At 39.2% G+C, this 27,828-nt stretch overlaps 2 protein-coding genes and 1 long non-coding RNA gene across 10 annotated transcripts in view; 2 read left to right on the forward strand and 1 right to left on the reverse strand.

Moving 5' to 3' along the window:
* The first annotated feature begins 873 nt into the window (after window positions 1–873).
* On the forward strand, window positions 874–25,258 carry CCP110 (centriolar coiled-coil protein 110). 5 transcript variants are annotated; one of them, XM_077773222.1, is made up of 17 exons: window positions 874–1,017; window positions 2,679–2,824; window positions 4,425–4,469; window positions 4,800–4,955; window positions 7,559–7,687; window positions 10,524–12,168; window positions 14,262–14,392; window positions 14,839–15,016; window positions 15,775–15,914; window positions 16,259–16,375; window positions 16,750–16,851; window positions 17,035–17,151; window positions 19,277–19,350; window positions 20,091–20,153; window positions 20,821–20,880; window positions 21,378–21,463; window positions 23,732–25,258. In XM_077773222.1, the coding sequence occupies exons 4-17, from the start codon at window positions 4,815–4,817 to the stop codon at window positions 23,782–23,784; spliced, it is 3,036 nt and encodes a 1,011-aa protein (XP_077629348.1). In that variant the 5' UTR covers window positions 874–1,017; window positions 2,679–2,824; window positions 4,425–4,469; window positions 4,800–4,814; the 3' UTR covers window positions 23,785–25,258. The 5 variants fall into 5 exon arrangements, with proteins under 5 accessions (XP_077629348.1, XP_077629347.1, XP_077629349.1 ...); XM_077773221.1 differs by lacking the exon at window positions 4,425–4,469; XM_077773223.1 differs by lacking the exon at window positions 4,425–4,469 and having other exon boundaries at window positions 14,265–14,392.
* Window positions 24,439–27,828, reverse strand: LOC144239214 (uncharacterized). The gene is made up of 2 exons (XR_013337342.1): window positions 27,638–27,828; window positions 24,439–24,725 (listed from the first exon to the last, which is right to left on the reverse strand). It is a non-coding gene; the product is annotated as an uncharacterized LOC144239214 (long non-coding RNA).
* Window positions 27,242–27,828, forward strand: part of VPS35L (VPS35 endosomal protein sorting factor like) — a 118,752-nt gene continuing 118,165 nt past the window's right edge. For all 4 annotated transcript variants that reach the window (XM_077773226.1, XM_077773228.1, XM_077773230.1 and 1 more), the window contains exon 1: window positions 27,242–27,292. In XM_077773226.1, the coding sequence (XP_077629352.1) occupies window positions 27,267–27,292 (26 nt within the window). In that variant the 5' untranslated portion in view covers window positions 27,242–27,266. The remainder of the gene's footprint in view (window positions 27,293–27,828) is intronic.

The following is a 27,828-nucleotide window of genomic DNA, read 5'->3' on the forward strand; positions in this document are numbered from 1 at the left end:
CTCCTGATCTTACTTCTACTAAGGGCTAGTGGTGGGACTTTTGTACCAAGCGCTGTGCAAGAAATTTATCTCAATTGTTCTTCACAACGACGCTTGTGACGGGCAGTGTGTGTGTGTGTGTGTGTGTGTGTGTGAGATAGGCATTCTTAAAACTCATTTTACATGTGCAAAAATAGGCATGGGAAGGACTTCCAGCAAGAAAGGCAGAAGGTAAAACCGAGTTAGGAAATGGAAAGGGGCAACTACGTCATATTTTGGAAAGCTGGTAATATGTTTAGATAGAAGATTTTGATAAAACATTCGGGGCTTTTGGGCCATCGTGAACCTGTTATCTCTTGTTCTTGGACGTGTTTTCCCACTGACTTGCAAAACGTAGGCATGTTGATATCTGGGATTTAGCAATTTTTTATTTACGGAGGAAAAAATTTGGTGAGTGAAGTATGTTTTCCAACGACCACAAAGAAAGAATTTAGCTCTTTACAGATAAGTAAAAAGTAGCAATAACAAGGAACCCTTCAGGGGACTTATGACCTGAAGGGCGTTCTTTTTTTTCTNGACGCTCAACCGACTAGCCTCTCACGCGCCACCCGAAGGGCGTTCTTAATGTAATAAATTACAATATTTCAGGCCCTAGCTTGCAGTGAAGACTATGTTTCCCAGCGTGCACTGCGCTGCCCGCAAGTACTATGCCTTCCATCACTGGGACAGGGCGCGTACCCCGACGCGCAATGCATTTCGGGGATTATAGTTTTTTTGGAGGCCCAACTGTTCCAACGGCCCCGGAAGCAGCCACCGGAAGTGCCGCCCAAAGAGGTGGAGTCCAGGCGCTGGCGGCGGCAGTGGCGGTTGCCAGGATCCCGCGTTGCCGCTTGAGACCAGTAATATGGCGGGGAGGAGAAGGAGAAGGCGGCGGCGGACCGAGCTGCGCTCTGTCAGTACCAATTGAGCCGTTTGCTTCCTGACGAGGCCCGTGGCGAAGGGGAAAAAAAAAAAGCTGACGGGGCCGTGGGAGATCAGGTGTGTGCGTAAGGAGGGAACTAGATCCTCAGCGGGTCCCGGCTGCTAGGTCATCGGGGGAGGCGGCATTGGCGGTCTGAGAGCTGAGGGTGAATTCTGTACCAAACCGGAATGCAGGTGGTGGGCCCCCGAGCTTCGAGTCTCTAGTAAAGCGCCGAGTGTGAGGAGACAGGTGTCCGGGGACCAGCGACACTCGGCGCGGAGGTGATGCTCAGATGCTGGTGCATCGGGAAGGCCCTCGGGATGGAGTCATATCGGAGGAGCTGGGGGAGGTGGGCGTGGGGCGCTGGGGTCAGGGCAAGAGGGTCCCCAGCAAATAAACTCGAAACAGAGCCGGAAAACATCTGTTGATAAGACTGGACCGTTTTTCTTCTCCCAAGATGCTGGCGAGGTAGTTTCCTCCGGGCGTGCACTGGCCATTCTGAAAGCCGATTACCACAACCAAAGGCCCTAGAGGTGCTGTTTACTCTGCCTTTGCGACCCCGGGGAATAAGCTTGAGGCTAATAAAGCAAATGCTCTTGATTGCCCCTGATGCTGCTAGGGGATTCCTATTCTATAGGGTTATAGTCCCGGTTCCCAACCTCCAATTTAGGCAAGTGACAGGCTCCCAGAGATTGATCTGATGGCGAGTGGTCTGGAAACAACAAAATGAGGAAGGTGTTGTCCCCCTTTCCATGCTTTAAAGTTACATTTGAATCCTACAAGGAACAAAGCACCATCGCTGCCCTCCCAGAATTCATAATCTAGTGATAAAAATCATAATAATCATCATCCTCTTAATAATAAAGGCAGTCCCCGTTTACTGGTGCTTTCTGCATGTCCTGCATTATGCTAATTACCATACACGTTTTAGTTCATTTCTGCATGTCCTGCGTTATGCTAATTACCATACACGTTTTAGTTCATTGAGTTGTTGAGACAGATACTTTGATTATCCCTGCATTACAGATGAGGAAATTGAGGCACAGAGATGGTAAGTAAGGTGCCAAGAACATACAGCTAGTATGTGCCTGGATAAGAAGCTTTCCTCTTTATTGCCTGTTCAAAAAGTTTGTCTTTGGGAGCACTGGGGGTTGGGGGGGTGGGGGTGGTAAACAGCCAGCTATGATCTGAAAACAAGGCAAGATCTGTTCTGTGTTACTTGTGCCATCCCTTTTAGTGACATTTCTGGTAGAACACTGCTGAGGAGCACCAGTCTATGGGGCTTGCAAAGAGTCTCATTTGGAGAAGGGTCATGGTATAAATGGAGACGACAGACATGTCTGAACTTGATGCAGCTGACAAATTATTAATTCCAGTGGACCAGTAATGCCTGCTGGTAAAGGATAGGCCAGTAGATTTGTGGTTGGAGTGGCATTGCAGTCAAGGCTCTGTTTAAAAAAAAAACTTTGCTGAGGTAATTGTGTGAGAAGCGAAGTGCCTTCTTGCTAATCATATAGGTGATTAGATGCACATTTTGTAAATGATTGCCTTTGAGTTTAGAGGTACCAGTTTCTTCAGAGAGTAGGATCATCCATGAAACGACCATTCTTTAAATTCCATTCTTCCTTGCTAGGTTCTTTGCTATCTAGTCCACTCTCTCCTTTTTTTTCTCCTCTCCTGATTTGCATTATTGTTTGACCTAATTACCCTAATTCATTTATTCATTACTTTTATCAAGTGCCTACTGTGTGCTGACCCTGTTCTACGTAATGGGGATTCAGTGGTGAGCAAGACTGAAAAGGTACCTGTGCGTATGGAGCTTCCGTTTTGGTGGAGGAAGACAGACAAAACCCAAGGAAATAAACCAGATAATTTCAGATAGTGGTAAGTGCTGTGAAAGCTGGGAAATAGCAGGGTAATGTGATAGCGACGAACGCAGGGTTAATTTAGATGGGACAATCAGGAAGGAATGGCCTCTCTGAGGGCGGGGGCATTCACGTTGACACAGAAGGATAGGAAAAATTCAGTCATGCTCTAGGATCATCTGGTAATTTCCATAATCAACCACATTAGCACTTGTATTGGGGTATTTAATGCAGTATCATATGCTCTAGTCATGCTGTAATAAAAATCTATCACTGTACATCTGCAATATGCTGACAAATGTGTGTGGTTTAAGAGATGTGAATTTTAACTTTCCAAAGCAGTGTGGCATATCTGCATGAGGTTGTTGAAAGAAAAAGAAAACTTGCCATAAAAACATTTTATTTATTCCTTACATTTCCCAGACCTTTAAAATAGAATTTCATACTTTGCTGTGTTTCCATAGAAAGTAAATATTTCTTTAGTTGTATGAGTCATCTGTTTACATACCCTATAATGCTGAGTGTGTGGGTTGTGTTGAAAAATATATTTAAGTATTTTAGTAGAAATGGGGTCGTTTGAATTTCTCTTAACGATTCTGTGTATTTTGGTTGTTAAGATAAGATACTAGGGGTTGAAATCCAGACTGAAAAATGAGGCCTTCATGTGGTTGTCATGCAGTAAGATGTTGTGTTTTTGTTTTTACTTTTGCTTGTTTTATGAATGTAAGCTTACAAAGTGATCTCACACTCTAATTTTCTTTGAAATTAAACTCACACTTTGCATAAATTGAATATAGAAATAATTAGAATTGATGGGATGGTAGGAAGAAGTTTTGTTAATAAGAAGACTACCAGTTGGTCAAAATTAGCAATATATCTTATTTTCTGGTAATCAAATCATAATATGCTTTTTCTTCATTTCTAATTATGCTATATTGTGTCCCTGACACTTCAGTGCACTAAAATTTTAAGTACCTTAACGCTTAAGACAGTATCACATTCTGTTTTATTTCATTGCTGCATATCTCAAATCATCAATTAAATTTCCCTGCCCTCCCCCTTTTTGTTAATTGTTTTAAAATGAACACTTAAGGGAACATTATTGTATTCGTTTTTCTGTTTTCACAGTTCATACCCTTGCTGGTTAGGAGTCTGATGTCTTTTCATTTTCTCTTACTTAAAGGAAACAATGCCAGACATAATGCTATGGAAACAGACAATCAAATATTTAACAGTAGTTAAATGAACATGGTGGCTAATCCTTCCCGATTACCTTGCGTTTTCATAGCCATCATCATCACACTTTTCCAGAAATTGTGAAATTACTAGGCTGATTGTTTCAAGTAGTTTGGCGGTGGTTCCAATTTTCAACAATAAAATAGAATTAGTAAGAGAGCCCGTAGATACTCTGGTTTTGCCCGTAACTGATTTGGCTACTGACCATGGAGACAAAATATATTTTCAAAATGTGAAAGTAATAATAGACTTTGAACTCCATGATGACAAAAGAATTTTAAAAAGGTAAATATCCTCTTTTATGTAAATAGCCGTTCTGTCTTTTTTTTTTTCCTTTAGGCTACAAAAGCATTTTTACCTTTGTATGATTTTTTCTTGTGTAGATAAAACCTGTTGAGGAGAATACAACTTCTAGTTTATCATCTGAAGTAAGTAAAGTGGTATAGAACTTTTGTTCCTTTAAGAATTTTTCACTGGTGAGTTCTTAGTACTTTTCTAAACAAATCATATTTAAAGATTGATTTATATACATATGTTTGGAAGTATTTAATATAGGAAGCAAGGCTTCACTGGGTAGGATCTCGAGGTGCTCACCTATACTTAAGAATTAGCTTTTCATCAGTGGGGAAAAAAAAATTCTGGGGGCCAGTTCTATGAATTGTGAATGTTAGAAATATTTAAGTGCTCTGTGACATTTGCCAAATCATTAAGATCTGTTTTTCTCAGCACACTACAAATGACAATTTTCTCTCTGACAGTGTAATTGGGGGAAGATGGAGGAGTATGAGAAGTTCTGTGAGAATAGCCTTGCCAGAGTCCAAGAGGAATCACTAGCCACAGAGAGCTTTCTACCTGCCCAGCCTGAATGCATCTCTCTCATCCGCTTCCATGGGGTGGCCGTGCTTTCTCCACTGGTAAACAGTCTCTGATTGTTACATAATCTTTTTTTCTATAGTGAATCACTAAGGTAGTTTACAGAAAAGCAAACGAAAGTGTTATAAACATTGAAAAAATACTTCTTACTCACAATTAAATATGGAAGAGTTAGTGTTTTTTCACCTATGGGATTGGCAAAGATCTGCTAAGACCTGGTGTTCCTTAGGTTGTGGGTAAAAGGCGCTCATACTGCATTTTTTCTGAGAGAATCAGCTGAGTTTATTTTTTGAACATCATTTTGTTCATGTTTATCAGAATTTAAAAGTATATATAACTTTTGATTTAGCAGTTCCATTTTTGGGAATATCTTACACTTATACTGGCCTGTGTGCCAGAGAAAATATGTATAGATTATGGTAGCATTGTTTGAAATAGCCAAAGATTAACAAACAACGTAAATGTCCAGTAGTGACCAGTTTAACAAACTGGGGTCTGTAGAGTCTCATACATGCCACTGAAACGAGTACAAAAGACCTAAATGTGCAGGCATGGAAGGATCTCCACAGTCTATTGTAAATCACTGCACACATCGTGCTCTCAGGAACAGCGTAGAATTGTGCTTATAAGCCTGGCTCTGGGGCCTGCTGGCCTTGCTTTAAATCACTGCTCTGCCACTTACCTGCTGTGTGGACTTGCAGGTCCATTTTCATTCTTTCTTTCTCTTTCTTTCTCTCTCTCTCTCTCTCTCTCTCTCTCTCTCTCTCTCTCCCTCTCCCTCCCTCCCTCCCTCCCTCCCTCCCTTTCTCCTTCACTCTCCCCTGTATATTTACCTATTTTCAAAGAGAGAGCATGAGCCTGGGAGGGGCAGAGAGAGCAGAAGAGAGGGAGAATCCCAAGCAGGCTCTGCATTGTCAGTGCAGAACCCCATGTGGGGCTTGAACTCACAAACCGTCATGACCTGAGCTGAAATCAAGAGTTGAACTCTTAACTGGCTGAACCACTCAGGCCACCCACATTCTCTATATCTTTTTAATGAGGATAAACATAGTGTCTGCTCTACAGGGCTGTTTTGAGGATTAAATGATCTAATACATGTAAAATGCTTAGAACGCTACTTGGATCATAGGAAGTACTCAAAACCTGTTAACTAACTATTTGGGTTTTTATGTAAGAATACTCTTTTTCTGAGGCCTGATAAAAGAAAACAGCATGAGAAGGAAGATAGATTTTTCATTGTAAACTCTTTTACACTGACTGAATGTTTTTATTTTTATTTTTTTTATTTTTATTTTTTTTTAAATGTTTTGTTTATTTCTAGGAGAGAGAGAGACAGCGTGAGCAGGGGAGGGTCAGAGAGAGAGGGAGTCACAGACCGTGAAACAGGCTCCAGGCTCTGAGCTGGCAGTCAGCACAGAGCCCGACGCGGGGCTCGAACCCATGAACCGCGAGATCATGACCCAAGCGAAAGTCGGACGCTTAACCGACTAAGCCACCCAGGCGCCCCTAACTGAATGTTTTTAAACTGTGTGTGACTTTATTTCAAACCAGGAAATTAATATAATTGAAAGAAACTACATTAATTTTTTTGTATACAATGAGTTAAAAGATCGATATTTTCTGCCAGCTTTTTGTAATGAAATTTCAAACATACAGAAAAACAGGGTAGTACAGTGACCACCTATATATGTACCATCTAGATTCAATAATTTTTAACATTTTTGCCATCTTTGCTTTATGGTGTTTGTGATTTTATGTATATATAGGAAAATTGAAGATATGTAACATTTCCCTCTTAAATATTTTGGTGTACATATTCTAAAAATAATGATATCCTCCTACATAAAATTCCCAATACCATCATCCCACCCTAAGAAAATTAGTACTGATTTTAATAGCTTCTAATATTCTGTTCATATTTAGATTTCTCCATTTGTACTCAAAATGTCTATTATACTATTTTTTTTTCTAATCTGGGTCCAGTCAGAGTTCACAAATAGTGTTTGCTTGTTATGTTTTTTTTTTTAAGTTGATTTATTTATTTGAGAGAGCAAGAGAGAGAGACTGAGAGAGAGGGGAGAGAGAGAATCCCAAGCAGGCTCTGCACTGTCACCACAGAGCCCAACATGAGGCTTGATCTCATGAACTGTGAGATCATGACCTGAGCCAAAATCAAGAGTCAGACACTTAACTGACTGAGCTACGCAGGCACCCCCAAAAGGACTTATTTTATCTCTCATTTTAGAGCATTTGATGAGTGAACAGGTTTTTTCCTTTCTTTCTTTCTTTCTTTCTTCTTTTCTTTTCTTTTCTTTTCCTCTCTTTCTTTCTTTTTTTTTTAACATTTTTATTCAATAGAGAATAATTTACATGCAGTAAAATGCACAGATCTCAAGTCCTAACATTCCATGAGTTTTCACATATGGCATACACTTGTATAACTCACACCCACACAGAACATTCTCGTACCCACAGAAAGATCTCCCATGCCCCGTCCCCCTCATTACCCCTACTGCTGTTCAAATTTCTTTCCCTATAGTTTTATCTGTTGCATGTTTTAATCATTTTGATTCAAAGCTTCCTGATTTTATGATATTTTTATATTTATAAGAAGTAATTATATATTTATGATGATGTTTTTCAGCTTAACATTGAGAAAAGAAAGGAAATGCAACAAGAAAAGCAGAAAGCACTTGATGTAGAAACGAGAAAGCGTGTTAATAAGAAGAAAGATTTACTGACTCGTGTCCAGGAGATTCTTGAAAATGTTCAGGTGTGTAATGTAGGCTTTAAAAAAAAAATAAAAATAAAAATTATAATTAAGAAATCATGAGGTAAGCATTGATGATAATTTTTCAGAAGTATGTTTGCACTTACTAGTTAGTTACCAATATATTTTACTGTCGTGTTTGAGAAGCTTTGTGGTTTGTGATAATCCATGTCAGTTACTCCAAAGAACATTCACTTGCTTGTTAGTGATGCCTAGTACTTGAATCAGAGGGTACTCAGACAATGGAGCCCTACCCTGAATATAATTGCTTATTGTCTGTGTCTTATGACTCTAAAAACATGGAATCCTCAGTGACAAAATGATAGAATTGACCATTGTGGTTTACTCTGAACTAATCAGACTATTGACTCAATGACCTTATTCTCATTCTCTGCTAAAGTAAATAACTGCCTCCAATTTTTTTTTTTTGTGAAAATAACCCTCTTAAATACACAAATGCAATTTAGATTAGATAATTGTCTATGTGCATCTTAGATCCAAATTAAAACCATTTAAACAATACGTTCATGCCTTTTGCAATTATTTTTATTTAGCTCAATTTAAATTTCTGTAAAGAATTTAAGGTCTGGATCATTTCATACTAAAAAACCCCAAATGAATTATGTTGAAGAAATGATTTCTACCATATATAGCACTGTTCTGCAGGCTACATTTAAATTTTTTTCATACTCTTAGGGTTTGCAGTTTGTATAATTCATGCTAGATGACACATGTACAGTGAACCTGAGGCTGTTTCCCTCTAATTGCCACCTTCATTTCTCTGCAAGTAGTGGATTTAATTTGCAGATTATAATTAGTGTCTGTATTAAATTTAAGGCTCATTTTAGTAGTGTACAAAAACATAGTTGCTGTATATACAAATGTGAAATGTGAAATATTTTAAGGAAACAGTTTATTTAAACCTATGAACATGTTCCTGGATTTGGCAAATATGTATCCCTTTTGTTTTATTTTGATCCTGAAGTTGTGACTAAGTATAGTTTGTTGTAGTGTTTATTGCATAGTACCTGGAAACCATTATATGTCTTGGGATTTGTAAGGTAAAACAGGATGGTCTGGGGAAAAAAACACATACACAGCACCATAAAAGCTTGAAATATTCAGGTTTCTGGAGTCTATATTGATATGATAATATAATTTCTGTTGGCTTAGTATATGCTTGTATAATCTTTAAAAATCATCCTAGTTCACTTTTTATTCTTTTTTTAAATGTTTATTTATTTGAGAGAAAGGAGAGTGGGTGAGCTGTGTGCATGGAGGAGGAGCAGAGAGAGAGGGAGAGGGATAGAGAATCCTGCAAACTCAGAAACTGAGATCATGACCTGAGCTGAAATCTAGTTGGGCACTCAACCGACTAGCCCACCCAGGCACCCCCTGGTTCATGTCTTATTCTTTTGCAAAGTCAAATGATTTAGATAGAAAGTGTAATTTTAATTTTTTCTATTGGACCTCTTGTGTATCAGTTGTTCTCCTCGTAATTTGGAAAAAATGTTAAATGTTTATTTATTTTTTGAGAGAAAGTGCATGTGAGCTATGAGGTGGAGGGGAAGGTAGAGGATCCAAAGTAGGCTCTGATCTGACACCAGAAAGCCTGATGGGCTTGAATTCACAAACTGCAAGATCATGACCTGAGTCCAAGTCGGACGCTTAACTGACTGAGCCATCCAAGTGCCCCTTAATTTAGAATTTTTTTTTTTACTTTTGCTTGTTCTAAAACTCATTAACAGGTTGCTGTTTAAAATGGCTCTCGGTTAGGGCTGAGGGAGGGGTGGGGTATAGGGGAAGGGGGATGATGGGCATGGAAGAGGGCACTTGTAGGGATGAGTATTGCATGTTATATGTAAACCAACTTGACAATAAACTATTTAAGGAAAAAAATAAATAAAATGGCTGTCGGTTAATCAAATTGAAGTTTGCTTTGATGATTTGGATTTTAAGTTGAAAATTTTATTTCTAGGTAACTTAAGCTACATGGCTGAGCTTTCATTTATTACAAATTTGCCTCATCATATAGAAGGATTTTAAGTAAAATCTGGAGTGAGCTTGTAGGAGGCAGGAGTCTTATTACTGAATTATTTTTGCTTAATAACCTGGGCAAGTTAGTCTTTGTTAAAGAAGGAATCATTTATGTAAGAAATTTAATTATTTGCTATTTAACTCATACCTTGGGATCCTTAGATGACAGGTTTCATAGGAGGAACAGCTGGTGACATTAAAAACATGTAAACCAAAAGAAAATTAATGAAAATCCTTCTATTCCAAGATTAAATTGCACATGGATATATGAATGTATGTGTGTGTACCCATGCACATATGTACATATTGTATCAAATTAGATAATTTCCTTTAATCTTTTAATAAACAGGTCAGAATGACCAATAGATTTTTTTTATAGTAATTTAAGCTCCATGTGATATAGGACACAATAGAAAAAGGTTATCTTAGTTTTTGTTTGTGTTTTCAGATATTAGAACTTTGAATTTTCTGTTTCAGTTTTATTTGAGAAAACAATGAAATCAGGGACACCTGGGTGGCTCAGTTGGTTAAGTGTCTGACTTAGTCTCAGGTCATGATCTCATGGTTCATTGGTTAGAGCCCCACGTCGGACTCTGTGCTGACAGCTAGCTCAGAGGCTGGAGCCTGTTTCAGATTCCGTGTCTCCCTCTCTCTCTGACCCTCCCCTGCTCATGCTATGTCTCTTTCTTTCTCTCTCAGAAATAAATAAAACATTAAAAATTTTTTTAAAAAGAAAACAATGAATCAAAGGCCTTTTTTTTGTACAGCAAGGGAATATTAATTTTTAAATTTCCTTTTTCAGGTTAGGAAGGCACCTAATGCCAGTGATTTTGATCCATGGGAGACTAAAACAGTTTACTCTAATTCAGAAGAGAGAAATCTGAATGTCCCTGCTACGTTTCCAAATATCTTGCCAAGCCCTACTGAACACTCTACTTTAGGAAAGTTTGAAAAGATAACTGGAATTTTGCCATTGAATAATGAGGACCAATTTAAATCTAATGGGATAGACTTAGCTAGGGACTCTGAAGAATCTAATTCTCTGAAGCAGTGTGATAGTTCAGATATTAGCCCTGTGGAAAATGAAGCTTCTGTAAAGACCCCTGCAGCAACCCCACAGGAGACTTTTACGTCTGATGGTCCCTTGCCAACAAATGAAGAACCAGATCCATCACTTTCGGAAGTTACTCCAGATCCCTACATAATGAGTCTTCAGAACCTGATGAAAAAGTCAAAGGAATATATAGAAAGAGAACAATCTAGACGCAGTCTGAGAGGTAGCGCAAAGAGGAGTATTAACGAGAGTCATTCAGATAAAGAAAATGATGCTGGTAAAGTGACTGAGCATGGAAAGGAGAAAGCACAGTTGACTGGCAAGCACTGTTCAGTTATTCCTGACAAACCAAGCCTTAATAAATCAAATGTTCTTCTCCAAGGTGCTTCCACTCAAGCAAGCAGCATGAATACATCAGTTTTAGGTAGCTTTTCTAAAGTGGAAATACCTGTACGAACTGGCCATCACGCTATTTTAGATCCTGATTCAGATTTTAAAGTCATTCCCACTTTTGTTACCGAAAATAATGTTATCAAAAGTCTTACTGGTTCATATGCCAAATTACCTACTCCAGAGCCAAGCCTGAGTCCTAAAATGCACCGAAGGCATTCTAGGCCATCATCAGCATGTCATATACTTATAAATAACCCAATAAATGCCTGCGAGTTAAGTCCTAAAGGAAAAGAACAGAGAGTAGACTTCGTTGTTCAGGATACTGATGAAAAAACACAAATACCTGAAACTGTGCCAAAGTTACCAATTGATTTAGCAGGAGTTTGTTCAAGCAAGGTTTATGTCACCAAAAATACATCTGAAGCCATACAGGAAGTGGTTTTAGGTAAATCAAATCAGGTACGTCAGTCTTCAGAAAATCAACTAGAAAATAAGGTTATTCATGGACTTGATGTCACTGAAGGTCAGTTAACATGTGATGAGAGAGGACCACACAAAATGGACAGTACATGTACTGCAATGCCAAGATTGCATGAGCCGTATGCCACCAGTCAGTGTATAGTGAGTCAAAACTTTGGATCTGTGAATGGACTCAAGTCAGCCAGTGTGTTAGAGAAAAACTCCTGCAGTTTACAGATGGAACTGAATAAGTCTTACGATGTAAAAAACCCGTCTCCTTTACTGATGCAAAACCAGAATACCAGACAGCAGATGGACACCCCTACACTGTCCTGTGGAAATCAACAATTTTTGGATAATAGTTTTGAGAAAGTTAAACGGAGGCTTGATTTAGATATTGATAGTTTGCAAAAAGAAAACTGCCCTTTCGTCTTAACAACTGGAATAGCTGAACAGGAAAGGCAACATTTGCCGGAAAAAAGATACCCTAAGGGATCTGTCTACACGAACAAGAATAAAATGTTAGAAAGTAGTTCCAAAGGTAAGGAAACTCTGAAGTGTTTGATACCTGTGAAACAGATGGCACCTGTATTTAATACTTTAAATTGGCATTTTGAAAAACAACAATAATAATTGTCTTCATCTGTTCATCAGGATATTTAATTTCATTTCTCTCAGAGAACATAATTAGCTATAGTTTATTGCCATTTGATAGGCTTTCTTAAAGCATATTCTTTTTTTGAGAGAGCAAGCGGCGAGCCACAAGCAGGGGAGGGAGAGGGAGAGAGAGTATCTTAAGCAGCCTCCACACCTAGCTCTGGCTGACACAGGGCTCGATCCCATGACTGAGCTCATGATCCGAGCCAAAATCAAGAGTCAGAAGCTTAATGGACTGAGCCATGCAAGCACCCCTCTTAAAGGATTTTCTTATTTAAAATGTGAATCTTTGACAGTTCACTTTGTATCACAGAGAATATTGTTAATAACTAGAGGAAAAAGTTCTTGCATGAAACATCACTCACAGTTTTAATCTAGTGTATTCCTATGATATTTTCTTTCTGGACTGTGGTTTTAATGTTTTCTTTAGTCATTTCATTTGTAATGAGCCCCTTATGTAATTGGTCCATCAGGGAACACTTGAACATCAAGTTATTAGAGAAAAATCGCAAATAAGGCTCTGTAAGTAGTGTTTCAAGAATGGCATCTTTATTGATAAAAATTATTTCAAATTTCTTTTTCATCTAGTGTTATAGTAATGGTCACTTGTTAAAACATGTCTTCATTACTCCTTATTTTGTTGTCATGGTTCATAATTCTTCATCACTGATATGGAAGGCATGAGTCAAGTAAATGAAGTTCTTGGACATAAATGTTTCAGTTCTAATGTGTAATCTTTCTAAAAAAAACCCTTCATATTCTGTAAAGTTGCACACTAAATATAACAGGGTTTATAGGACAAATAGGGTTGGGACAGACCTTTTAAGACCTGTGTAACTTTGTAAGAACTCTAATAGAGACATCAGTCCATATCTGGGGAGCCTACCTGGATAATCCAGAGGGACAGTGCGACATGGCTAGAGGCTGTCTCCATGAGTAGCGGACGTCCACAAAGCCAGCCAAGGGGCCGTTCTGGCAGCATTTAATAGGGGCAAGGCCAGTGTGTTCGAGGTGAGGCCAATCATGGAGGCAGCCGGCTTGCTGTCAGAGGCGCCCCTGGACAGTGCTCATTTATGAAATTCTTAAGCTAGAGCTCAATGGTCTCTCACTGTTGGTTGTGTGGTTGGGCTAAGGAGCTCTTTCCTTTTTTGCTAAAAGTTGTAATTCTCCTCCTGCGTTTCCAGCCCTTTTTGCCTATGAAAAATTGCACATGAACAAACGCAAACTGTTGTAAATAAATCCACTGTATTTAGGAACGAATTATGGGAATACCATAGCAGGTAGACAATATGCTTATCTTTAATGAAAATCATTGTATATGGGAAAGAATACTTCTTTGAATTTTGTTGAATCACGATGGATCCATGAATATGCACTACATCTGTGTAATACTTGGTATTTCAACATTTCAGAGTGGCTCACCACTTTCTATTCAGTAAGTTGCATAGTCGTAATGATTTAACAAATTTTTTAGTTAGTAATTCCGATATATGTAATTTTAATTTCCAATGTGTTTTGGAACCTGAAGCTGAGAAGCTTTGCACTGTCAAAGGAACATTTATTTAAAAAAGCCAAACCAAAACAAAACTACAAGCTACAATATCAGAGATCCTGGGGAGGAACAAGAGTCAGAAGGAAAAATGGAGGTGAGATACAGATCAGAATCACATCTTGAAGTTAATTTGAGTAAGGAGAATCCAGACTGAACACACGGTCTTGGCTCCAGTCTTGGCTTCTTCAGTTCAGATCGTGATGTGATCTGTTGAGCGTGGATGGTGGTGACACACAGGCCTTTATTTGGTAGCAGGCAGTGAGGGGAGTGGCAGAGGAGGATGTGGTTCACAGTGGGCACCTGGCTGTGCCTTGATTGTGTCGAGTCAGACACAGGAATGCTCTTGGTCAGAAGCGTAATTTAAATTGACTGTGTATCAGATATTAGTAAATTTTCTAAATTTTGTGGGATGTGTTTCTTTTCAGAAGATGAGGAGATCTTAAAAAGTAAGATGCTAGCTTTTGAAGAAATGCGGAAGAGACTAGAAGAACAGCACGCCCAGCAGTTATCACTACTCATAGCTGAGCAGGAAAGGGAACAGGAAAGATTGCAAAAGGTGAGGAATTAAAATACAGGGATATGGGGCTGGTAAGTGGAATTTAGCCCGGGATATGTGTGAATTTTGGTCACGTGTTATGTATAGGCTACTTGTAACAAGTCTAAGGGGGTGATTGATTTTGATACATGGATATGGCCAAAATGTGAGGTTTGATATTTAGCTTCTTATCTAAAAAAATTTACCTAATTTATCAAAAGGATACTTTATTGATTCCTTGACTTAAAACACTTAAGATTTTCAAAAGTATTTTGTACATAGATGCTGAAATATGCATTCTGCATGAGGGTATTGAAGGGGAAGGATACTTAAGCTTTCACCTGAAGTAGGAAAACTTGAAATTAATCATTTGCTTGAAATTAATAATTACCCAAAAGCCTAAAATGGTAGTATTTGGGGATATAGTTAAAAGATATAGCAGGTTATAATACATGGTTAATCTGTAGGAAATAGAAGAACAGGAGAAAATGTTGAAAGAGAAGAACGTGATTGCAGCGGAAGCCTCTGAGTTGGGCATTCACAGTGCAGTGGACTTAGAATGGAGGAAAGCGAGGGACTCTGGCTTGCTGGAAACAGTGCTGTCTCAGGTGGATGCCCTGCATACTTCAAACTCAAATAGTTCTGGTAAATATTCTAAAATTCTCTTCCATTTGAGGAAGTTACCCTACAGTTAGATATTTTATTTGGCACACTTTAAAACTATAGCTCTAGTTTTTTGTTTTTTTTTTAATGTTTATTTTTGAGAGAGAGAGTGCGGATGCATGTGCAAGTGGGGAGGGGCAGAAAGAGGGAGACAGAGGATCTGAAGCTGGCTTTGTGCTGACAGCAGAGAGCCTGATGTGGGGCTCGAACTCATGCACTGTGAAATTACGACCTGAGCCAAAGTCAGACAGTTAACTGAGGCACCCAGGTGCCCCAAAACTGTAGCTCTGTTCTTCATGTAATTCCATTTACCGATAACTAGTGAAAATGAAATGATGGCACATCAAAGACTGGTGAGCAGGTGTTCATGAGAAAAGCCACCTCGGCAAGGAAAATACAGGAAATTTGACTCAGAGCCCAGGCTTAGTTGATTCACGCAGCAGGTGATGTGCTTCAACTACAAAGACAGTTTGCCATCTCCCGAGTGATCTCAAATTACATCTAATTCTTCAGACCCGGCAAGAGCTTGTGTGCACATCTCCAGTTATCCGGGGATGCTGTTTGTGTTGAGCAGCTCCATCTGGTGCATAAGCTTAAAGTCCATAAATATTTTAAGTTTGCACGTGGATTAGTTTCAGAGGCGGTTATTCTTAGTGAGTCATATGTGTTTATTTGGATGTTCTGTATATTCTGATTATATAACATCAAGTAGAATGCTCTGTGTATATTTATTTCTCCAGGTTTCACGAACTCTGCCCTGCAGCATAGCTTTGGGTCTGCAAATGAAGCGCCCTTCTACCTCTGGGGATCGTCACCTAGTGGCTTCACCAAACTCTCAGTAACAAGGCCTTTTGGAAGGGCCAAAACCAAATGGTCTCAGGTGGGCAAGCTTCATGATATTTGTGTATCCGTCGGTCTGTCTAGCTATGTTTTTTAAAGAGGTACATTATAGGATAACAAAAAAAAAAAAAAAAAAGGAAAATAAAAAAAAAAACAGGGCGGGATAACAAAAAAAAAAAGGAAAATAAAAAAGAGGTACATTATCTTAGGTTGTACAAATGAGGACAGATATTTTTGCCATACATCAAAGAGCTTAACTTTTATCAGAGATGAAACTACAGAGAGCACACATATGTAGAAGCATTTAGCTCATTGTAATAGATTGGGAAACCATCTTGAGTATAATGCTCAGAGCCTTAATTCATTATGTCTTATTTCTTCTAGGTTTTCAGTCCAGAAGTACAGACAAAATTTAACAAAGTAACTGCTGTGGCAAAAGGATTTCTTACTCGGAGGCTTATGCAGACAGATAAACTGAAACAACTTCGCCAAACTGTAAAAGTAAGAAGCTTGTCCATAGTTTGTATTTCATGTCTGTCTCAGTCTCCCAGTCCAGTGACGGCTAGTCACTAGCTACAGTTGACAAATCGTTCAGAACATAGGCAGATCCAACATTTTTTAGTCACTGCAATACAGGAAGTTATAGAAACCTGATAATAGAAAACCTGATAGAAAAATCTGATAATTTTTAAAAAATATTTAAATGAAGTAGTTTGGGTATTTTTGTCTTATTTTAGAGAGTACTCTTTGCCTTCTGATAAGTAATAGTTTTATGTTCTCACTGATTTTGAGTTGACTGAGAAAAAATCAAAAGGAAATTCCAGTGATCATGAATCTTTCTCGAAGAGTGGTTTTTGAAGGAGCATTTCTTACAGGACACTATGGAATTCATAAGAAGCTTTCAGTCAGAGGCACCACTGAAGAGAGGAGTTGTCTCAGCGCAAGATGCTTCTCTTCAGGAAAGAGTGTTAGCTCAGGTAAACGCCCCCATCCTGAAGGCTGTTAGGAAATGGACTTTCTATCTCTCCCTTCATTTCACAACTGAAAATAAGTTTCAATTAAACCTTTAACCTTTTTCTCAAGTGAAAATGTGTGGAGTATTACTAAACTCTAACCTCATCTTTTTAAATGGGCACAATATTTTCTTCTTTTGAACCTAGTTGCGAGCTGCCCTGTACGGTATTCATGACATATTCTTTGTAATGGATGCAGCTGAAAGAATGTCTATTCTCCATCATGACCGAGAAGTTCGCAAAGAGAAAATGCTCAGGCAAATGGTATGTTATCTGATTTTTTAATGAATGAGTGAAAAAAACTCTTATTTCTTCTACAATCACAAAATACTTCTGATAGCAAACGTGTGAGGTTTTCCTCCATTCCAGCAGGGTGTCCTACAGTTCAATCCTGATACTGTCTACTTGGAGTTTAGAGTCACATCCTACAAGGGTAAGGGTAAGGAGGCAGTTGAGATCCCCCCATCCAAAGTCTCTGGTTGTCACTTGTACTTCTCACAAATTGGCTATAAAACAGGGTTCCCACACCCTGTCTTTGGGTTTGATAATTTTCTAGAGTGGCCTACAATACTCAGGGAATTTACTGGTTTATTATGCAATAAAGGACATAATCAAGGATATAGATGAACCACCAGATGAAGAGATACATAGGGCAAGGACTGGAAGGGTCTCAAGGGCCTGAGCTCTGTCCACATGGAGGACATCTTCCTGGCGCATAGATGTGTTCACTACCTGGAAGCTCTCTGAACCCCATATTTTAGGTGTTTTTATGGTGGCTTTATCATATAGGCATGATCAATGATTAACTCAGTTTCCAGCCCTTCTCTTGTCTTGCAGGATAAGAAGGTAAGGCAGAATGTTCCAAGCTTCTACTCAGGCTTGGTCTTTCTGATGAATAGCCTGCACCTGGGAGCCTCCTCAAAAGTTGTTCCATTAGAACAAAAGATCCTCCTGTCACCCAGAAAATGACAAGGGATTTAGGAGCTCTGTGTCAGGAACTGAGGTCAAAGACCAAATATTACAACAAAAGATGCTTCTACCAAGGTGCCTGGGTGGCTCAGTCAGTTAAGCATCTGACTCTTGATTTTAGCTCTGACCTTGATCTCAAGGTTCATGGGATCTAGCCCTGCATTGGGCTCTGCACTGACAGAGTGGAGCCTGCTTGGGACTCTCTCTCTTTCTCCTTCTCTTTCTTTCCCAAAATAAATAGATTTAAAAAAAAAAAAAAAAGATGTTTCTACTGTTTCACTCTCAGATTTACAAGGGTTTTAGGAGCTCTGTGTTAGAAACTAGGGTCAAAGATAAAATATTAGCAAGAATTAGGGGCAGAGACCAATATATTTTTTATTTCACAAAGAGGTTCTTATCGGTTTGGGGTGATTGATACTAAATTTCATTCTCTGTTTTTTTTAAAGTTTATTTATTTTGAGAGAAAGAGAGTGGGAGGGGCAGAGAGAGAAGGGGAGAGAGAGAGAGAGAGAGAGAGAGAGAGAGAGAGATTGAATATCCCAAGCAGGCTCTGTGCTATCAGTGCAGAGCCCTGTGTAGGCCTCAATCCCATGAACCATGAGATCATGACCTGAGATTAAATCCAGAGTATGACACTTTCCTTAACCAACTGAGGCCACCCATCTTCCCCTCATTCTCTATTTTGACTTCAGCACCTTCCCTGCAATTCTTTTTTTTTTTTTTTAATCTTTATTTTTTGAGAAACAGGAACAGAATGTGAGTGAGGGAGGGGCACAGAGAGAGAGACAGACAGACAGACAGGCAGAATCAAAAGCAGGCTCCAGGCTCTGAGCTGTCAGCACAGAGCCCAACATGAGGCTCAAACTCATGAGCTGTGAGATCATGACCTGAGCTGAAGTTGGACTCTTAACTGACTGAGCACCCCAGGCACCCCAACCTTCTATGCAATTCTTAAGCACAGGCAGTTCTCAGGATTACCAGCAACATTGAATGCTGAAGACAAATTTAAAAGAATTGCATATTGTTTTGTGATTGGATTTTGGAAGTTGAAGCTTTGAATGCTGTTTGGATGGCTTATAAGAAATCTGTCATTGGCTCTTGATTGAATTTCCTTGAAACTATCATGTAGATTTTGTCTTTTTTGGAAACCAGAGTTATTTGAAATATATCAGAGTATTGGAGGAGTATGGTTTTAATCAATGATCTTACTTGGTTGCCAAAGAAAAACAAGCTAAGTTTATTATTATTTCATTGGGAAAACTCATTATAATTATTAACAAATTGGACTGTCTCAGTTCTAAAGACAGACTAAAGTTTAAAATGCTAGTAAGAGAAGCTTTTCTATGCAGTTTGAGATCCTCCTATATTATTTTAGTGATATTACTGGTACCACAAAAGCTTTTTGTTTTGTATTTTAAAGGACAGAATGAAAAGTCCACAAGTGGCCCTGTCAGCTGCAACACAAAAGTCCCTTGACAGGAAGAAGTACATGAAGTAAGTGTTCCTTCCTGTCACGTCATTAATCTAGTTGTTGCCAAACCAGTTCATTGTAGTCACCTATCAGTCTGTTATTTGTGTATTCAAATTAGAAAAAAGAACAATTCACTTTTCTACAGCTGAGCTTGTAGAAATCTCTTTTTTATATAAATAGTTTTATTACTCAGGTGATAAAATCTGATTTCATCTTTAGGTAAAACGTATTAACTACTAAATTTGAAGTGTTCAAATTGTGTAATCAATAGCTACTCAGCATTATAAAGTTAATCTTTATATTCACTGTTAATTTGATATCTTTTGAATATATATATTATTAATATTTATTTTTGAGATAGCGCCAGCAGAGGAGGGGGAGGAGCAGGGGGGACAGAGGATCTGAAGCAGGATCCCAAGCAGGCTCCATGCTGACAGAGTGAGCCTGATGTGGGGCTTGAACTCACGAAGTGTGAGATAATGACCTGAGCCCAAGTCGGATGCTCAACTGACTGAGACCCCCAGGCACCTCATATTTTCTAATATGCGAAAGACTTCATGGGAGGGAAACCTAATGCAAAGAACTTCCTAGTAACTATCTTAGTAAGCTGCTTCTTTCTGGAAAGTTGTCCCTAGTGCACTTAGTACAGTTGAGTAATGCAAAACTTGTAAATGATTTGTTTCTGCCATCATATATCACATCTGTAAGTGTTTTCTCTCCCTTTCTAAATACATTGTGTGTCCTTATTTTTATGTTGTGTTAGAGCTGCTGAAATGGGAATGCCAAATAAGAAATTTCTGGTTAAACAAAATCTTTCTGAAGCAAGGTGAGAAAAATTACTTCATCTCCATGAGAAGCTATTTTATTAAAAAAAAAAAGCCCCCCCCCTCCCCTCCCCAACAAACANTGTTGAGTTATTTCTGACTTGACATCAGTAAAACACTCCCAGCTGACAGGAGGACTGAAGAATGGCCAAGGTCTATATTAATACTGGGTCATGTAGCTGGCTGTATGTCAGACCACATGTTTCCGGAGCTTTCTATAGGACATGCTGTCTTGGGTAGAAATTTGAGCCCCCTATGTCCCGAGGTCAGCTCACAGTCCAGGACTTACTTAGGATAGTTATTTAAGAAGCCTTAGAAATCTAGTTTAATATTTCTGACCTGTTTTCTACTTTTACAAGAGTGATGTTTCTCTTGGATGTTTGAAAGGAAAAGTTGGTTTTTGTGACATATATAAACAGTCTAAAAACACAAGAATTAAACACTTATGTTGAAACACCCTGATAAAAACCCAAGATTTCGGCTCTTGGTGAGCAAAATTTCAATTAATATGCTTCAATCAGTGTGATTTGCACTGTGATATTATATTGGCACATCTGGATAGATGACTTCCACCTCACTATTAATCCTCTTTCACCTATTAAAAAAATGGGATAACTGAATTTATGTCAGTCTCTTTTGAATTAATTTTTTAACTTACTTTGTCAACAGAGTCCTTCAGCCAAACCAAGGACAGAATGCACCAGTTCATAGGCTACTTAGTAGACAAGGGTAAGAATGCCACACCTGGGTATTTAAAAACGTCTGTATCAAACTGAGCTCTGAGGGGGAAAATAATTTAGTGCTCTTGCTCTTTATGTAAAGGATAACTATTTTACAGATGTGATTTGTTTATAACATTGAGAAGATCTTTTAAGTTTTGTGCTCAAAGATAACCCTTTGGTGTCCTGTTGTGTATTATATCTTAGTTATCATCTTACGTTGGCATGTTTTTACTTTTCATTTCATACCATTTTGCTCATTAGTATTGTAAGCGTCCATTATAGTAAGTTCAGCATCACCACAGTGAGTCTTCAACGGAGTGTAAGCCTCGGTTCTAGTCTCCTGATGAGAAAGTGCAGCTTCCTTGCTGTGCGCATGTGTGAGCCTTACGTTCTTTCCAAGCATATTTGCACTTTGAACTGTTGATGCAGTACGGTTGCTTTCTTTGAATGTTGAACATTAGATCTTGATGCAAGTGACTTATTAATTTTTTTATATTCAATTAGAACCCCTAAGACCTCAGTGAAGGGGGTTGTGCAAAATAGACAGAAGTCTTCACAGAGCAGAGTGCCTAACAGAGCGCCTGTTTCAGGTGTGTAGCAAACGAGTTCTTGACACGCATTCCACAGAAGGATGTGCACGAGCTGCCCCACGATACAGGCTGTACAAGTGCCATGGCTTGTCTTTCCTGCCACCATAATTTGGGCATATTCACAGTCATTCCTGCTAGTGATCACTGTCACTATTCTGTGGCAGTCAGGAGACCTTACTACAACTGGGCTGCCAGTCTTGTTTCTGTAATAATGCCATTGAAACATTATGCATTATTTTAATCTGAGAAACCTGTAGAATTCTACGTGCCTTATTGAGAAAAACTTTTTATAAATGAGTCAAGTATAATAATCGGATGCCTAAATCTGTGCATGTTGGTTGAGGTTTGGGGGAGTGTATCACCTAGGAGCATTTGCATCTGCACATAAGGTGATAAGAAATTTCTCCCTCTGGCCACAAGATCACATGTGAATATGCCAGGTGGGAGGGGGTAAGTTTTGTTTTTGTTATTTTGCGGATTTTAAATTCTGTTTATGGTGGCAAGAAGACAAATTTAATAAACTAATGCCAAACTCTTAAGCTAATGTTTTAATATTTGGTAGGTGTCTTTGTTATACTTTGATTAGCCCACTAAAAATTATGTGATCCATTAAAAATACTTTCAAAATGTAACTACACTTCTTTCTAAACATTTAAAAGAAACCAAAAATTAATCACTAGGCAATGAAAATTAAATCTTTAATGAATTCTAATCTTCCCATTAATATACAATTAGGTATATTTAGAGTTTTTATTACTAAGTGATTTCCTCCAAATTAGGAGGGAATAGACAACATAAGAAATGTTTTTGTTTTTGCCATTTGTTCATGTAAGTTCAAAGAGGGAACATGATGCCGATCATAACTTTGAAATGATTGCTGACTTTTTGCATGTATGTAGTGAATTTAATTCATAATGTTGCACTTGTAGAGGATAAGATAAGAGGTCGTCTTTTGGAAGCCACTGTGAGTGACAGTAAAGTTGTTTAAACTTTACAGTAAAGGGGGTTATGTGGTAGATGATTCTGCTTCCTGGTTTGAAAGGTAACTAGAATTACAAGCAGACACCAGATCTGCTGCTTGTGAAGTTAGGTGGAATTTTAAGACCTTTTCAATTTTTTCCCATATTAGAGTTACATATTGTGATAAATTCTGGCCAGCTGGCAGTTGATCGAGGAGTTAGTATTGATCTGCACAATACTATTTATTGGCACAGTGACTACTCTCCATGTTCTTGTCTCATGCATTTCATCTCCACTGTTTGTCCCATGTGAATCCGTAAGAAAAAGAGCAAGTAATACTCAACAGTATGAAGGATCAATAGGAAGTCACATTAGGAATGCAGGAGTGCAGTTAGCAATGTACTCACGTCCAGTGTTTAGAACTATTGTGGTTTCATTGCATTGCAATGTAATTATAAATATAAACAAACTTAACTTTTAAATTAACATGTTATAATTATTATGTATCCAAACAAGTACAAACTTTATTTCCTGTTTTTTCTAAAGATTTACTTATACGGGAGTACCTAGACAATTGAAAAAGACTAACAATTTTATCATTGTACGTAAATTGAAAAATTGGGGTATGACTAAGATTCTAACTATGAATCTCAAAACAGGGGTCCATAGTTGCAGTTGAAAAGATTTTTCTTTCCTGCTTAGATTCTTAGTGGCCTAGATTGTGTTACAAACAAACTTGAAATTTATGCTTTAGTTTGATCTGCATGGAGAATGAATCTTTATTTATTAAGCAGTTTATAGGAAGCTAGCTTTTGTTGTGATGACAGACTTTCCTACTCTAAGACTGGAGTAGAATGCCAAGGGCTTGCAGCTTGCTGCAAAACACTTAAAGTTGTTTATAGTTCTTACAAACTAAATTGCAATGTCTGATCCCATGTTTTAAGACATTTGCTCATTTGATGTCTGGTACTTGACTCAGGAGTTTATAGTGAAATTCAGAAACCACTCATTAAAGCAAAGTCGGAAGCAGTGGTTGTTAGGTCAGACAGCAAATCAGGTGTCACTGGGTTCTCAGAGTCTCTATCTGTTATTTAGGCAAGTGACTTACTCTCCCATGTCTCGGCTATATTATTGTTAAAACAGTAGTAACAGTTTTTACCTCGGGATTATTTTATGTAAGGATTAAATGTAATAATGTACTAATGTACATTGCCTAGCTCAGTGCCTGGGCATTTATAGTAAACACATTAAATGGTATTACAGAAAAACTGGCATTGAGAAATAATATTAGTTTTGCTCTATTTTTAGGAGTATATGCAGGAAAAACCCAAAGAAAGCGGCCAAATGTTGCGACAATTTAAGAAGACAGCATTCGTTAGGATAACCAAGGGGTGGGGTGGGAGGTCCTGTGCATACAGTTTTCCCTGCCCAGGACTTTTATTTAAGCCTGGACTGTTTACACAGGCAAAGTGACATCAAAGGGCTGAGCAGTTATCTGGGTAACTTGATCAGTCTGGCTAATTCCTTCCCTCCACCCTCATTTTCCTCTTAATGTTAGGTTTCGGTGAAGACACATTAGTATTTAGTAATTGACCATCTCTTTTGCTTAACCTGTACAAACGTAAGTTTGTTTTCTGTACCCAGATGTCTGCTGAGAATGTTTTTGTAAACTTAAAGGGCATTTGGGTTTATTTCTATAAAATGTCAAAAAGGTGTGATAAATTACAAATTAAGTTCTCAAATACAAATTTTGTTCATCTCTGCATACTGATTGGTAAATTTGATAAACAAATTAGATACTGTTTTATTTGAGGGGAAATTACTGAAGAATGTTTTTCTCCTGGTTCTGTAACTTTAAAAACTGATTCATCTCTCAGTCTTCATATTCTTGGATTTACGGGATGACCCACAGGAGAAAACCCTTGCCTGCTGAGAGTGGTCCATCGCACATTTACCACAGCAGTGGCTGGGGGCCACCGATTTGGTCAAAAATGTACATTCCTCTTAACAGCTAGTTGTCTTGTGCAGAAACGTTAGGTTTAATGTATGTTACTCCAGTACTCTTGGAAACACTTCTCCTAAATTGTAAAATCTCTCTATGGAGGGGAGATAGCACAATCTTCTGGAATGTAGTAGCACCTTGGAGTGAATCAGTGCATCCATTTCTGTAAAATAGAGTAATGCTGCCTGTGCTTCTGTTTCCTTGGTGGTCTGTGTATTTTCTTTCTTCATGGTCTGCTCTTTCTAGCTGGCTTGACTTAGGAGAGACTAAAGGACTATGTAACCAACAGCAAGTTCAGATCTGCAAATGGAACAGGACTATTGTCAACTGAAGTTACACACTGTTGTTTAAGGTTTTCATCACTAACGTAGTCATTTAAAATATAAACCAAAAAATGTTACAAAGGGAACATGATTTTATGAAAGTGAATGCCACTGTTAATTTATCATGCCATTTCCAAAAAGGGCTTTGTGCTTCTCACATAAAATCGGGACTATGTACGTTCACTTTTTCTAACTTGAATTTTAAAATGATACTGGCATTTTGAAAATGCAGACTATATATATTCTTAATATCTTTTGAAGAAGGTGGTGATAAAGATTGTTTTCTCAAATTTTTGGTCCTCTTTAAAATTTAGCTATTATATCCAGCTGTAGACCATAATAATCTACCCAGGGTGTAAACTTGATTTTCTTTATTGAGATGTATCATTTATTGAGTGAGTGAGCCAGGAAATCAGAAGATGGTAAAAAATGTCTGAGTTACCGACATTTTCTTTATAAAGTATAGCAAAATATCTTAATATGATAAATTGTGCTTTATCATTCTGAAATCTCAGGATACAGCTTACTCATATTATTGTGGGTCTTTCCAGAAAGATACTTCCAAATTTTGTGTGCGCTAATGCAAATTAGCTAAAAAAAAAAAACCCCAGTATGTTTTGGGGAAAGTTAAAACTAGCTTTAGATTAAGGTTGAGAAACTTGAATGTTTTTTTTTTTAATTTAAAGATAAAAGCTTGTGTGTTTTCCACATATTTTAACGTTCACAGCTTTTCCTCATAAAAGTGCCAGACGTCGTTTTGTGCTTTTGATGGAGTTTTAATTTATATACATTATTTTTGTTACTTTTACTTTGAATGAATGTCCATTAACGTAAATTGTATTTATTTTTGTACTTTAATTTTCACTAGTTTTGCTTCTAGGCAAAAGGCAAAATAAACTTTTCATCTTAAAAGAAATCTAGTTTGATCTTTATTTACCAACGGAAGGACCATTAAGGGATAGTTACTGAAAAGTATCTGGCCAAAACATTAATGCTGTAATGTGATCGTTTTTTAATCATTAAAAGCCCCACGAAAGGTATACCCCACTATTTAAGGTGTAACCTATACAGTGCTTCCTCCAGCAGCTGATTTTGCACAAATTGTACTTTTCAGGAGGCGGTTCACTGGCCCTGTAAGGGTCTTAGCTTTTCATGAGCTGGCAGCCTGCCCAGGGCCGAGGGGCGAGGGGTGCAGAGGTTGACGCTCACATCAAAGCTGCTCATTTGCACAGCTTCAAGATCCAGCTCTTGTTACTGCCTCCTCATCCGCGCTGAGCGCATTGAGTGCTCCTCGTTTTTACCTCTTACTGAGGAGAGACGGCATCGGATCGTCTGCAAGGCAGGCTGGAAAGAGCCCCTCACTTTGCCACCCAACTCTTGTTCATTTCATGCGCTGGGAATGGTGGACATGAAGGTACGACTGGGAATCCTTATTACTCATTTTGAGCTGAAAACAAGGACCCATTTTGGAGGCGAACATTTTTTTTGTCAGGGGTCACCCACCAGCCCATGAACAATCACCCCAATGGAAAGTACTAGTTACACAAATAAGCAGATGGGAGGTGGAATGCTTTATCTCTAAGGGACCAGAGTGGGCATAGGTAATCGTTAAAAAATCATGAAAAGTAAGGGAGAAGCACTATACTGTACACCTGAAAGGAATATCATGCAGTATGTTAACCTAACTGGAATTTACATAAACACTTAAACCCAACCTAGAAACAAACATGGGAGATTGATGAATACAGCGAACAAAACTGGAATATGGTGTAGTCGACTCCCATCTTCCATCAGGTTCTAAGGACAGCTCTGACGGCAAAAATCGTGTCCAACCAAAATTATTCTGGACAATAAAATACTACCTTTGCAGTGGCTCCCGAACAGGTGGTCAGGGTAGTGACCTCAGCTTTGCAAGCACATGAGGTGCCCATAGGGCGTCTGTCATAGCAGGTGTTCAGTATACGGTAGCTGTTAGAGGAATTTATTTTTTTTTTTTGTAACCCTACAAAAATTCTGGGGTTGAAATGGGTGTCCACCTTCACAGAAACGTACAGCTTTGCCAAGTTGGCTGAGATGCTAGTCCCAACTTCCTTATGATTTAGCTCTAGCTGAGGGCGGTCTATTCGGACCCAGGGCAACCCTTGGAGACCCGGGGAGGGGAAAGCGTCGGCATGGTAAGAACCGGGTTTACCCCCGCCATACAGCGAATTAGCTGTGAAACCGCGCGACCGCCCCAGATCCTTTCCCCACACCCAGCCGCGGTTAGCGTCTTCGCTCCCATAACACATAGGTGGGCCAGGCACCCTGCTCTCCCTTCTCCCACACACCGGTACGTTAGCGCTGCGGACACGCCTCCCGCGGCCCACGGCTGCCCTTCACAATCATGGCACCGCGGACGACGCAGTGGAAGTACGTCCGCTCCTTACTATCATGGCGTCGCAGTGGGAGGGGCGCGTGCTCCTCACAATCATGGCACCATAGGCGGCCCTCAGCGGAAGCACTACCAACCCTCACAATCATGGCGCTGCGGAGAGCGCTCCGAAAGTACGTTCGCCCCTCACAATCATGGCGTCGCAGTGCAGCGGCACTGTGTCTGTTACAATAGCGATGCCAGAAACTGGCACAGAATCGGCTTTTCGCCGCTGGGGCCCACCCCCACAACTAAGTGCCGGCGGACAGCGTAACCTGGGTGTTGAGGGCAGACATTTGCCCTCACAATCATGGTGGCACAAGTCAGGGGCACAATTATGGCCAATGGCACAGTGCCCCGGAAGTATTAACTGCCCCTCACAATCATGGCAGCTACAGAGGTGCTCCGGAAGGATACCCAACCTTCACAGTCCTGGGGTGGCCGACCGCCAGGAGGGGGCGGGGCGGTGTATGCCTGACCTTCACAATCATGGCGTCGCGGCCGTTCAGCGGAAGCGTGCCTGCCCCTAACGATCACGGTGCCCACGAACGGCACAGCGTCGACTCTTCGATGCTGGTGCCCGTCCCCATAACTGTAGCGCCACCAGTGGACAGTGTAACCTGGGCTTTGAGTGAGGGCACCTAACCCTCACAATCATAGCGCCATTGGA

The sequence above is a fragment of the Crocuta crocuta genome, unplaced genomic scaffold, assembly GCF_008692635.1.
Source record: "Crocuta crocuta isolate KB4526 unplaced genomic scaffold, BGI_CrCroc_1.0 scaffold16, whole genome shotgun sequence".
Taxonomy (NCBI): Eukaryota; Metazoa; Chordata; class Mammalia; order Carnivora; family Hyaenidae; genus Crocuta; species Crocuta crocuta.

What these genes read in the sequence shown, in the direction of transcription:
- CCP110 (XM_077773222.1), top strand. Translation starts at nt 4,815, where the DNA reads ATGGAGGAGTATGAGAAGTTCTGTGAGAATAGCCTTGCCAGAGTCCAA. An exon ending in AGATTCTTGAAAATGTTCAG is followed by an intron (nt 7,688 to 10,523) that starts GTGTGTAATGTA and finishes TTCCTTTTTCAG; the next exon opens with GTTAGGAAGGCACCTAATGC. An exon ending in AGGCTACTTAGTAGACAAGG is followed by an intron (nt 20,881 to 21,377) that starts GTAAGAATGCCA and finishes ATATTCAATTAG; the next exon opens with AACCCCTAAGACCTCAGTGA.